The sequence below is a fragment of the Gallus gallus genome, chromosome 7 (genome assembly GCF_016699485.2).
Source record: "Gallus gallus isolate bGalGal1 chromosome 7, bGalGal1.mat.broiler.GRCg7b, whole genome shotgun sequence".
NCBI classification, from domain to species: domain Eukaryota; kingdom Metazoa; phylum Chordata; class Aves; order Galliformes; family Phasianidae; genus Gallus; species Gallus gallus.
In genome coordinates, this window is record NC_052538.1 from 29,284,484 (window position 1) to 29,298,525 (window position 14,042).

Consider the following 14,042-nt stretch of genomic DNA (forward strand, 5'->3'; position numbering starts at 1 on the left):
TAAAGTCACTGTGTGTGAGGTGGTGCATCTTCAGTCATCCCAGAAGATTTGTATAGGAAATAAACCTAATTCCTGAAGGCATCAGTAGTCTACATAAGTATATATAGTTTTATAAATCTTTAACAGTGTGGATGTCACACATTCTGATTGTTACAGAAATAACAGAGTTAAACTTAGTCAAATACCTTCTGCAGCTTGATGTACTACTTTAGTTGTCTTTTGACTTTGAGGTAAGACTTTACTATTTTAATCATTATTTTCTAGGGGCTGCTTTCTTACCTCATCACTGATAGGCACACTTGCGCTAAGCCTTACGATACCTCTGTCCATAATAGCTGACATGTGCATGCAAAAGGTAATGTATTGCTATGTTTTGAGCATTGCTAATGGACTTGAAATGCCCTCCTTTTTTCTCCCAATTCAATGGCAGCGTTATTTTAAATGATGCATACAATGAGTAGTGTTTTGCTTTTACTGTCCCTTGTTAACAACTGTTGAACTGCGTTATAATTAATCCTTTCCTTATATCGACAGTTATAGTAATTTTGCACTTTATCACTTGCATACTTCAGTGTGTACATACGATTAAGATGATGCTTGGATGAAAAGTACCCTGAGTCATTATTAATGCCCGGTGAAATGCTTTAGCATAACAGGAGTTTTTCAGAATTAAAGTATAGTGCATCTTAAGGCATTTACAGAATTAGTGTGGATTGCCTATCTTGAAAATACTCAATTAGTGACAAAAGCAGAATTCTATATGTTTACTGCAGAGGCATATCAAAGCTACCAGGCTTAATTGCACATTGTTAGGCTGATGTGGATGTTAGGCTTTCATGTAACTGTCCTCAACTGAAGTTGGTCGCTTTCAATTCTTACTGAGCTAATAATAAAAGAATCAGATAACCAGTTTAGAATAGAAGCTCTATGAAGTTAGCTTATATTACTCTTAAAGCTTTACCAATATTTTTCTTCTCATGCTCATTGGGTAGAATTTTCAGTTTTTAAATATTTATTTATGCATGAATTCCAATTCTGAATATTTGAATTTAATATTTAATCAGTGGCAGAGAATATAAAATTCTTAATTTAATACGAACAACGATTATTTTGCATATTCTGCAAGCATACAATTACTGTCTTTTTGTCTTTAAGTTGAAGTGAAGGAATTGTTTCTATTTCCTGAAGGCAGGATCAGTTTCTTGTTTCTGGTCTTTACTTTGGACTTAAATCCATACTGTTAAAAATTTAATTTCCGAAGTTAAATTTTAATTTGGAAGTTAAACCATCTGTTTAACTTTTTGGAAATAGCTTCCAAACTCATTTTCTTTCTGATGCATTTATTGTTCAAGTGATCTTCACTGGAATTATGATAGTGACTTTTTTGGCAGGGCATCCTCACCTTGTCCAACATGGCTACAAGTTTCATACCTCTCAGTGTAGACACAGGTGTCTGTAGCATGGCTAAATGAAAAGCATTGCCATTGCATGCTTGCTTGCATTTTGACCATTGGTAACACCTGTATGTCATTTAAGTTAGGTGTGCATATACCTGTGTGAGATAGAGAGGCTGCAAGATGGTGTTATGGGTGGCTTTGGTTGTTTGCTTTTCTTTTTAAATTTAGAAAGCTGGGGGTAAAATTGTGTGCCTGGTAATGTGTTCTCTGGGCTGAAAATTGGGAGGCACCTCGGCCTAACTACAGTCTGTGACCAAAATACAAGAAGTTACAGAACTGGGATGGTAAACCTTCATGTGAATCAGGAAGCAACTCAGTCACGTAATAGCTTAGCTGAAGGTGGTAGAAGTTAAAATGACAAAACTATCCAAACTCAGAACTAAGCACTACTGAAATTTCAGGTAGACCGATGGTCACGGTCTGTCGACTTCTGTTTGCTTACACTGCTTTGATTTCTCTCTTGAATCCTTAAGCAAATACTGTGTTGAGTTTTCACACAGAGCTTACAACATGAAAATATGAGGATACAAAAATTCTGGCAATGTGTGGAATATAACTTAAACTGAGTGTTTCCTGAGTAGTGTCTTTCCTGAACAGAAGTGGCTCATGTTATCTGTGGTAGTACAATTTGTGACTTGTTTTCACTTACTGCTTTCTTCTGTTTCTTTTGGGGTTGTGCTTCTTTGCACAATTCTTACATGGAAGAAATTAGTCAATGAACTTTGCATTTAGAATAGTTCATGCCAAAAAGAACCCACCAAAATTGTATTTCACTCTTGCTTAATGTGTGGATTTTGAGGAAGTAAAGCAGAAAAATAGAAGGATAAAAATAATAAAAGGAAAGTCAAATTAGAAGTTAAAAGGAGAAGCAGACCCTGAATAAATACTTATGTGGTGAACATTCAAGATTCAGTTTGCCTTGTGTTAGTATTAGCTAAGTATTCAACATGGAAATACAGCAAAAGCTTGCTGGTATTCCACCTATAATAAAGCACTCTGTGGTAGGGTAAGTGCACTCATTTTGCTGTTAATACCCGCAGTGTCCACTTGTGATATAAACTGTAAGAAGGATATAAATACTTCATGATATATATTACGGAAACAAACGGGGAAAAAAATAAATTTCATATTTAAGAGAAAAGCAGAAGACTTCAGTGAGGTGGGAAAAGGTTTATATGTGAGCAGGTTTTAGTAGCAAAAATAGTTGTTTTTTTAAAGTATGTGTTAATCTCTGCAAATTTTATATATAGAACTGTGTGTGCAAATACATTTTTAGATATAGCAATATATAACATACATGGAAAGCTTAGACTGTTTTCTGAAGCAATTAATCTAAACTTTCTTCTGGAATATGTTGAACACTGGAATGTGCTTTTCTAATTCTCGAGAAAGTGTTTCTTCTCTAGGCTATTTAACCTGAGTAAATACAGAGCCCAGATCCTTAAAAACGAATTTCTTCTTCATGTACTCATGCAATATTAAGGCATTTGAAATAATAGAATCATCTCTTAAAACTCTGTTGGATGACTTTCAGTTGATATTGGTAACTTGAGGGGAACTGACATTTTTAACTCAGTTTAAAGTTAAAACTATTATCTAAACTATCTAAACTAAACTATTATCACTGTTACTCCATTTAATGTGTATTTGGTATTTACTGGAAAAAAAAAAAAACAACCAACCAACCATATGTTAACTGTCAATCTACTTCCTTCACATCTTGTATCTCATTTGCTCTTTTTATATTCCTCACTATTAAATCTTCACTTCCCTGTGTTGTCTGTTTATGTGCATCTTTCATAACCTGAATCTTCATTGCCTCTTCCACTCCATCCCCCCTTCTTTCCATTTGCCACACCTGGTTCTTTCGGAAGGTTCAGCCCCATGTACTTGCTGCTTTCCATTTCTCTTCATCATCTTTGCCTTGTGTGAGAAGGCTGCTTTGTCTTCCTCTGGATAAATACAGTACCTTCCTTTTCTTAGGCAGTTGTCTGCCAGGTGATGCCTCATACCACACCTAACAACTGCAGTTTATTAGATTTTGAGTGTGAGCATCAGTACATGGTGTCGGGTATTGAAACGGTAACTGTTTTCCTCTGAAATCTCCAATTGTGTTTCCACCAGAGGGAGCTGTGCTTATGTTTCATTGCTCTGTTAGCCTTACGGGTACTTCTTATGCACTCGTAATACTTGCTCCCTTGACTTCTGTAACCTTCTAAGTTTAAAACTGTCTCAGAGGGTGATTGCCAGTAGTAGTATATGTACAAGGAGAATTTAGTTCAAATTGGATAAGTAATGTGCTCTGCTTTTTTACACGAAAAAAATAGGGTAACTTTCCAGTTGCATAGTCTTATTAGTGGGCAGTAATTTCAGCAGTGACTGCTCAGACAGGATGTTCACAGTGAACGGTCAGGTGCACAGATGTGTGAGGTGAGCTCTTCTGTCTGACCTGCTTATTGAAGCTTTTATCAAAGTGTCCCAAGAGACTTCCTCATTTGTATCCAATAAGTAGCTACAGCCTAGAAATGGGAGCGTATCCACACCACAGCACAAACTGTACGTTTGGTACGGAACAGAAGAAAGGTTATTCACCTGTTAGAAGTAGCAGGGGCTGTAGAAATTGTACCAAATAATTTGCGGAAATATTTGTAGTATTTCAACCAATTCAAAAGAACTGAAAGTGCACCTTAAGCTTATAAGTCAGTTTGATAATAATTACTCTAATACACAACATGCTTTTTTAGAAACACTGTTGGGTGACTGATGTTTGTATTTTGATTCCAGGTGCAGTTTTCTTGGCTGTTTTTTGCAGGGGCAGTCCCCGTATTTTTTTCCTTTTTCATTGTAACTCTGTTGTGTCATTATAACAACTGGGATCCTGTGATGGTGGGAATCAGAAGAGTTTTTGCCTTTATTTGTAGAAAACATCGAATTCAGAGGTAGGGCAACCACAAAATCCCAGTCCCATTCTCATCTCTCCTTTGGCCTTTCCAGTATGCCATAGCCTTCTGTAAGCCACAGCACTCGTAGTGTATCTATTTTCATCTAAGATGGACCTCAGTAGTTAATTTACTTTTGAGCAGCATTTGCCGATCTATGTATCAACCTATGTACTATTCAGAAAAAATGGGAATACCTGAAGTCTGTTCAGATTTCCAAAGAAGTTTCCTAGTAGGTACCACAGTTCTATTTATTTAATGTTGTTACGGTATTTGCTATACCCAGAACATACAGTGAAAGATGTGTTAACTTTGTGAATGGGATTTGTATGTCTTGGCTATGGCTGCAGTTCAAACATCTGTCACTCACTTAGTACTTACTAAATGGGCTGTTTTGTAGCTAACATGTTACCATGTAATTGAAAAATATTTCTCTTCTTTTAAGAATGCCAGAAGAAAGTGAGCAGTGCGAAAGTCTTATTCCTATGCACAGTGTTTCACAAGATGGAGATAGCTGCTGTTCATAGACAAAAGGTAATAAACAATACAGTAAAAAGTGAGGATTGATTTTTTTCATGATGGCATTTGTGACATAAAAACACATATTTCCAGAGCATACAGTTAATCTTGTTCTGAATTGATAGGTAAAATTTTAAAGAAATGTCAACATTATTTTTATTCTATACCAAGTATTCTTACCCTTTTTCTGCCTTCAGTGGGTGAAGATGCACTATATTACAACAGTATTACCTAAGAACGCCTTGGGAGTTTGGCAAATAATAAGGTAGTGAGGCACTACACAAAGCTCTGAAAGGGATGTTACAGATAGTTGGGTCTGTCTTAGGGTGTGGAGATGGACTTCGTTTAGAACTGTCTTAGCCAAATAACATAGAAAATTGAATGATCAGAAGAGTACATTTTTTCCCAATGTTGCTTAAATATAACAGCAAAATTAAAAATGTACTAACAAGAGTTATCATGATGTCTTAAACTTTGTACAAGCTCTTTCCTTAGTTTATGTATAAGATGGAAATTAACATGTATAGCAATTACCTTTTTTGTAATATTTAATTGTGTAGTGCTGATAACTTTTCTTTTCTTTTGCTTAGTTTAAAAATGGATTGATGCCTAGTGAAGAGACAATCTTCTGGAGAAGTCCCAAAGGAGTAATGTTTCAGTGCCTATTCTGAATTTTTAGTAAAAATAAGAAGTTTCTGTTCTTGTGAAACTCTAAACATCTTTCTTGCTTTCATCTGATTTTATAAATGAACAAATTTACTCCATGCATATCAACGTAGGGGATCTTAGTCCATCTGAGCAACCAACCTGCCTTACTATACTGAGCTGGTGAAGTTACTTGACAAAATCAAGAAAATGAATGCTGTTAAGTGATTTCTTTCTCTTTTTAACTCTCAGTTTTGTTAAATGCTGGACAAGGTTATTTTAAAAAATACTTTCAAATGAGTTATGTAAATAAGTTTGCAGGTCATCACGTCTTACAGGCTTTCAGATGAAAAGCTAAATAGATACGTTACCTGTAGTAGGTACAAATTAACTTTTTTATGTTGTATAAACTATTTGCATATGAATAGAGGAGATAGTAAAATAATTTATTAAGTGAATTCTTGTAATTATTAAGGCAAGATCTTTGTACAGTCCTGGAACACTACATATATATTGTCTTATCCCATTTTGAGAAGCCTTGTAACGGCAGTGGGTGCCGCTGTTTAAAAATCTTTTGTTTCTAATGATCTGGAATGTTTGAAATCTTAGTGAATGAAAGAATATTTATAATTACAGTACATTGGGTGTACATTCTCAGAAACAATCCCTTAAGAAGACCAATTCTGTAACCCATCGTGATTCCAAATGATTTCATATAGAAGGCTTAATTTGAAAATTTTCATTTCTGTAGTTGCCAACTTAGGAGAGAGATCACAATAGGTTGGTAAAATTTTCAGCTGTGAGTTCACACTACAGCAGTCTACTGAACAGTGTGAAAGCTAAAAATAATTGCATTGATTTTTTTTTTCTAGTTGCATTAATAAATTTATTCTGAAATGGATTGTTTTCCTTACAACCTGCATCTTCCTTCTACTGCAGCTTTTGTCTTATTTGATTCTGAGAAGTTATGAATAATTACGGTCAAGGATATTTGAAATAAATCAGTGACATTTTCCAATTTCTGGCCTATAAGACACTTCTATTAAAAAAAAAAAAGGCTTTTGATAGATTTTGTTTTCTTATAATGAATGTAGGACAGATTTTCAGTTGGTAGTATATTCTCTTCCACATAACAAGGCTATTAATAACATAGTGTATTCTTATCTTTCCATACAGATATGAAAGGATAACAAAGCAAATGCCTTTTCATGTTTTGAACCTCTGGTAATGATCCTTCCAAGAGGTGATTTGGTGATATAACTAGTAGACTAGATGGAATTCAAGAAAGCAGTGCGTTCAGTGTGTTTTAGAAGGATTGATGCAACCAGCAGCTAGAATGTAAAATTCTGAATGTAGAGAAGGAAAAAGATACTAGGGGAAAAAAAGTGAATCTGGGGGCTGTTCTTGTTGAGTATTGCACCTTTATCAAATTTTTCTTTCCATTTCTTAATATTGAGCTACATTAAAAGTTTCAGTTATCTGAGGTGTCTTTTGGGATAGTAAGTCTATATTTGTATACCTGAAATAGTTTTTAAAATAATAAAAAAAGGCAGAAAAACATGTTTATTAAATTTATGTAGGTGGTTTTGAAAAACTTCATATTTCAATTGGAAAGCCCAATAGTACAGCAGTTGAAAATACAGTAAGTAAAACTAGTTTTATATTTGACTTCATTTGATTTTTGAGGGATTTCATTGGTAAAAGGAGTTTACAGTGGGATTTTTTCTTCTAAATTAGGACAAATTAGAGGATGTTAATTTCAGCCATTAACTACAGATGTAAACCTGTTCCTGTATAGCATCTGATCAGTGACAGCTTTATCAAATTAACTCTAGGAAGGTTGAGTTTGCTTTCAAATGGGCAATAATAGTATTTTCAGCTGGATATTTTAACACTGTCTTTTGAATCTGGTCGTCCTGATTGATAAAATGGATTGATAATGTGTGGTGGGCAGTTGCTACTCGAATTTGTCCTTATGTTCGTGACTTAAAATGAAAGCTTATCATAGCTTTCTATATATGTGACTTATATTAAATGGCATTATTATGTTAGACTTGAAACTAAGTACCATGAGAATGTTCTTCTGACTCTGACCTAATAATCTTTCTGTTCAGCAAATTCAATGTTAGGGCCTTCCCGCTGTTTTGGTTTTTTGTCAAAAGAGATGTTAATCTTTTTTCAAGATATTTACTATTTTTATGTTATGGCACTTTGTAGCTTGAACAGTTTTTTTTTGGCGTTAAATTACAGTCCTTTAAAAAATAAAAAGCAAAGATAAAATAAAGAATAAAAAGCAAACTATTGTTGAAACGCCATGGATTTTTAGGCAGTGGTGCCCCTGTGGTTACAAGAAATACACTGCAGTTTTATTTACTGAAGCTATGATATGTAACATTGTTCCTGTGTTTAATAGAATGTGATGAGATTTTTCTATAAAATCTTGTGATTTTTAGTACAATAATATTTTATAAATATATTGTCTTATTTGAAATGTAAATTGCATAGTTCTCTAATGGGTGCTTGGTAAATGCACAAGAGATTTAGCTTTGATTCTCAGGTACCTCTGATGTAATGGTGACATACTGGTATTTTTTTTTTTCCTCATGACACAACTGGAATGTGAAGGGGCTCTTGCAGATCTTTACCGCTGTGTGCTAGCATAAATTGGCTTTCTTACTGTTTCACTTTGGGGATGTCTTTATTCTGACTTGCTTCTTGTAGGAAGCACATACACTTTAACAAGGAAAAAAGAATTTTTAAAGCAAGCATTTCTTTGAATGCCATGAGATGCCTAAACAACGGTCATTTCCTATGCCTAGAGAATGGAAAATGAGTACTACCTGTATTGTTCTGTCAGTTTAACTAATTCCTGCAATGCTATGGGACAAACCAAGAATCTCTTCTATGTGTGATTGAGGTTATTTTGTGTGCTTTTATATATGGAAGAAATTCGGACAATTTGCTAAGTGCCACGTAGCCTGTCTTAGCTCTTAAGGTTCTGGTGAGTCTTGTCTAGTTTAGTCTCCTATGAGCTGCAACCCAGAACAAAGGAGGAAAAATCAATTCAGTTTTTCTAGCTATTTTTTACTTTGTTAGGTTTCAGTCATGCCAAAAATGAGAGGAGTTGTAGCTGTAATACTGATCCAGCAGTTATTTGGAAAGTATGGGGCACAAGAATGCCACTAAAGACACAGAGGGCCCGATATTTGTTGTCGATATGCACTGCATTTCTTGCATGTTGGCTTGGAAATCAATGTGGGACATGTAGCATGCAGCTGATCCAGCCTGCCATGGTGCTGCGCTAGCATACACTGCATCAACCAAGAAGCTGCAGGCTGGGGTGCAGCTTGGGGTGGAACAAATGCACAAGTATTTTGTCACAATATGGTATTAAGTAGTGGTATTCCTCAAATGAGTAACTGTGGTGCTGCATGTGATACTTGACCCAGTATGCTGCTACATGTTTTGCATATCACCATGTGACATCCTAGCAAAAACAGAAGAGCCAGTGAATTGCTTTTCTGTGTGTGTGTGTGCTCTTGTAATTGTCAATCTCGTTCACTGTGCTTAGGCACTGCTATTTACTAGTACAATTGCCTTAAGTAAGGTGGTTTAAGAATTTCTTTTGTAGTTCTTAGTTGCATCTCTTTGTGGTGAATATCGCCATTGCTATTCACTACTAAAAGAACATCCTATCCTAGGAAAATGAACTTACTGAGCTTAAGCCAAGGTTATCGGAGGAGGAAGAGTAGTTATACCGAAGGGCTGAACTGTGCCACACATGAAAACAGATAAGCCTCAGTAAGGCAGAGTGTTTCTAAATGATGTTGTAGGAAGTTGTATACTCAAAAATCAAGAAACAAATTGGTGTTAAAAACAGGAGGTTGAGTTACACGACTTACTGTAGAATGGTACTTCTAATCAGTTTTCTCTATTCCATGCAAGCTTTGGGTTACTCACAGTTTCTGTTAGGGCTGTTATATAGTATCTGCAATTTAATACCTGTGATTGCAATAGTATTAAGTGTTGATGGCTCATTAACAGTTGTTATGCATGTTTTTTTTCTTTTTAATCTGGGACTGCATTAATTGTGTATTTAGCTTTCCATGTTTATTGCATGGCATGATTTCTCAGGGAAATATGGATGATAGCATGCATTGTAGGAGCTGGTAACTAATTCCTGCTTTTAAAGCTGTTTCAAACATTCAGGTTTCACTCAAACACTTCACATCAAATGACTTTCATGTTGAATTGCTTCTGGTTTACTAGGTGAATCATGATGAAGATGTTAACAGCATTGTAAGGTGTCTGTAAAATGCGCTCTGCCCAATACTTCATTAGCTTTTGGATATATGTCCATTTCAAATTGACTCTGCAAGTTGTGTGGCTTTTTTCTGCTTTAGTGTAATATGTGCCATATACATTAATAGTTGCCTGAGACACAACAGCGACGTTCATTTCCAGAGTTAGACAATGCTATGACAATAGGGTCTGATTCTGGGGTAGAGTACCAGTATAAATATCCTAACGTATTTACTCGTATCATTAAATTTTTACAAAGTGTGCTTACTTTAGGGATTTTTGTCTGCTTTTCCAGTAAAGTTACTTTGTCTAGACTGGGATTTGATCCAAAGCCCACCAGCATTATAGGTAGCATTAATAAAATAAAACTTTATTGAAATACTCAGCAGTCAGGTTGACCTTTATGCCTTTGCAGTGTTTTTATTTGCAGCATACATGGCAAGTAGTTTCCTGAAAGACTTCACTAATATAAAAGTTGAGGGATTTAGTGTTGGCAAAAATGGTAAACATGCCGCTGTTACTGATCACAAAATATATTTCCCCATAGCCAGCATGCAGCTTAATTATTTAGAAGGTGCATTTGTCTTGCTACATGACTTTTCTTTAGAATCAGCAGTGTAGGAAATGTTTTTTTTTTTTTTATACAACTTTGCTTAGTTGTATATTAGAATATTTTCTTGTCAATAGTGAGAATGTGGTCACAGCTTTGAGGATCAACTTCTTGATGACTTCGGATTTGACATTTCCATTTACTTTGCAAAGAATGCAAACAGGACATTTCCTAGCTAGTTAAACTGCTGTGATTGTACTGAGTGCCCTGATCATCCGTACTGTCATATATCTAACATAAAACATGTAATTCTTACATACATGTAGCCATTCAGCTACGTCTTCTCACTGTCCTTCCAGCTGATGTATTGCATCATGACATCTGGTATTAATAGGTGTCTGGACAACTTCTGGAATGCCCACCATGGCGAGGAACGCATCCAGAGTTTAATCTCGTTGTCACCTCCTAGTTTTTAAAAGCATGAAAGGCTTTTCTCTGAGGATTTTGAAGAAAGGAGCTGTTCGGTTCTTTAGCTGCTGAGTTAATAGTTAAATAACTGGTCCTCAGTTCCTAAAGTTGTATCCAGATTTCTTGTTTTTAATTAACTTCTGACTTTTGTCAGGGAAGGTGTGCAGTTCTTTGCATTTTTTTACAGAATGTATGTGACTCAGTACTGGAATGGCCTCAGAAATAACAGTGCAGAGAAGCTTGTATGACTTTTAACATGTTCCTGAAGTTTTTCCATACTTCACTAAAAATATATATATATATATATTATTGAGCTGAGGAGAAAGTAGCCATATAGTGTAGAGCTTACTTTCTAACATGCAAATTACTTTGCTTTCATTACATACCCTTCAAGGTATTGCTGATGTTGCCAGCCCTGAAGTGTTTCTTTGTCTGTTACATTTGATGCTTCTCTCCTCTCTAAATGGAAACCTTTTCATGTAAATTAAACTAGATCCTCTGTCACAAGGACTGATTCCTAAAATATTTCAGAATCTCTTCCTTTTAACCTTTAGCTAGAGGAACAGCAGGGGATTTCCACCCAAACAGTATCCTTTTCCTATGTGAGAGGAAAACATTAAAAAAACAAATAAACAAAATTGAAAATAAAAAATCCTATTGACCAGCATATGGGATCCAGCTACAAGATCATTGAGGTGATTATCTGTATAGCAGAGTTAAATATAGGACATGGTTAGGCAATAATTGTGCAATGGGTTGATCTCTCTGATCTTGTTTTAATGTAGAATGTAGGTATTTAAAATCCCATCATTTTGTGTTGAAGCTGAATGCCTAAGTCCTGTGACTCTGAAAATCATGGAAGAATTTTATTTGGAGCTACAGTGTACGTGCTAAGGATTGTCTTGGTTGCATTTTGGGATTCTTAGGTTGGTGGGTTTTTTATGAAGACCTACATGTTCCATGTACAAACCAGTTACAAATTAATGATCTGCCTATTAATTGAAAATTTTGAGAGCCATTTACACAAAGCTTAGGCAGTTGTTCAAGTTGGTGCTATTTGAATAGAATTAGAGAAGCATAATGAGCATGCAGTACCAACTTTAGCACTGTACAAATGAGCGAGTCCTTGTCAAGATGTAAAACTTAGGTTCTCTTTGGGATGGGTACTAGTAAAACAAAATTGCATCTTCTGTTTAGATATTTATACTGACTGATTTGTTACATTTCTAAAACTTGTGCATTGAAAGATGGATAAAACCAATAGCTAGTACCTTCGGTCCTTTTGGCATTACATCTTCTACTTAATTTCAGCTCTGTAATTTGAAGAGAACTCTGAAATTGCTTCAACTGAAAAACTTTAACATGACAAAAACTTTTGTTTGCATGAAGTTTGTGTGATAATTCAGATGTTCTGAGAGCACAGATAGTTCCAGGTGTACATTTGTTATGAAATGTGTTATGCATAAGCTTTTAAACGTTTTCATTAGTAAGACCAGAACCTGAACTGCCTGATGCATATTGCATTTGCACCTAAGTACTTGATTTCAGAATGTGTTAAACCGTGTCTATTTTTGATAAGAAACAGCATTTTAATCCAATTTCCACTTAGTAATAAGTATGTTCACACAGAGGAAAATCATAATCGTGGCTTGATGCAGTGATTTATGCAAGAAAACAGCAGGATGGCAGTAGTAACTCTGAAATGAAGATGCAAGTCTCTTCAGAAACTCTGGCTTCTTGTTCTTTCCTTACTTCTGTACTAAATAAGTGTCTTCATTATTCCTGATTTATGCCGGTGAAGCAAGGACCAGAACTTTTACCCTTTTGTTTTTTAGAAGTGAACATTGACTTTTGCCTGTAGTGTCTTTGTCACATCACTTCATTTTCTGAAGGGGATTCAGTTAAATGAGAAGTATAGAATAAGTATTTTTAATTAAAATCCAATTTAAGCTATTAATAATTTTGAAATTCTCAATATGAATAGAGATCTAATGAATGAAAATTATAGGCCTATATTGCAAATACCAAATACTGCTTATATATTTTTTAACAAAATTGGTATATATGTGATTATTTGAAATGTGTATAAAAGTGACAATGGGGAAATCATTCTTATGTTGATAGATTTATAAATTGAAATTATTAAATCCAGTATACCAAAACCCTATAAAAGGGCTAGTGAAAAGACAATGTAATGTATTCTGATAAACAGCCTGTGTAATACAATCAATGGGTGTGATGTTTTTGTTCTGTATTATATTTATTATGTGTAAGTAAGCCAATAAAGATTATAAATCGTATTTTCTTAACAGGAATTAGTATTTGGCTGGGGTTTATGTTTAATGTATTTCATACCGTCAATTAAGAAAAACTGAGTGGTCACTAAAGATTGCTACCTTGGGAGTACAGCATAGTGGCAGAAAGGTCTTGAATTAGTCCACTTAATTCCCCTCTTTTCGTCTTAAAGGTGAGTCAGAGGACATCTTCTTTTACCTGCAGTCAGCTGGGATGTCAAAAGGCTATAATCTGTCTCAGACTGGTGTGTTAATTAAGTGGTGAGGTATCAATTTTTAATTCATGGCTGCAATAATTTTACTTGCAAGTGCATTATATTCTGGAAGACTGCTGTGTTTCACCAGCAGGGGGAGCTACCGTAATATCCATCTATTGCATTCCTGAACTCTAAGAAGTGACAAAAGCAGTAAAATGCAATTAACTTATCTGTTTATCATCCTTGATTCTTACAGTTAAAGTGGACTAGATACTGGCTTATTTTCATGCAGTTGGACTTTCAGTGTCTTATTATTAATTATTAAAAATCTCTTGGGATCATAGCACTCACCTGAATATTTAATTAGAAAAAGTATTTTGCTACCGTAGGCTTGTCTAAGTTTTTTTCTGAATTATCTTTAATTAGTGTATTGAATCAGTTCTGCAAAGGTACAGAAGAAGCAGGTTTTGGTGTTGAAGCAAGAAGATACTTGTTGTGACATCTCGGTTGCTCCAAAAGTAATGCCTCCTAGTTAATTCCATGGAAACAACAGCAAATACAAGTTGCACAGTAACACTATTTAAAGCAAATTCTGAGCTACAGGACACTATTTTTTTTCACACAGTCACCATTATTAGCTATGCATTTTTGCCAGCAATAAACAACAGCTT

The 14,042-nt window shown here is 35.0% G+C and overlaps 1 protein-coding gene across 13 annotated transcripts in view; it reads left to right on the plus strand.

Annotated features, from left to right (window-relative positions):
• Positions 1-13,195, plus strand: part of SLC35F5 (solute carrier family 35 member F5) — a 31,550-nt gene extending 18,355 nt beyond the window's left edge. For all 13 annotated transcript variants that reach the window (XM_046944121.1, XM_046944120.1, XM_004942978.5 and 10 more), the window contains 4 exons: positions 265-355; positions 4,242-4,396; positions 4,842-4,930; positions 5,506-13,195. In XM_046944121.1, coding sequence (XP_046800077.1) covers positions 265-355; positions 4,242-4,396; positions 4,842-4,923 — 328 coding nt within the window. In that variant the 3' untranslated portion in view covers positions 4,924-4,930; positions 5,506-13,195. The remainder of the gene's footprint in view (positions 1-264; positions 356-4,241; positions 4,397-4,841; positions 4,931-5,505) is intronic.
• The last annotated feature ends 847 nt before the right edge of the window (positions 13,196-14,042 follow it).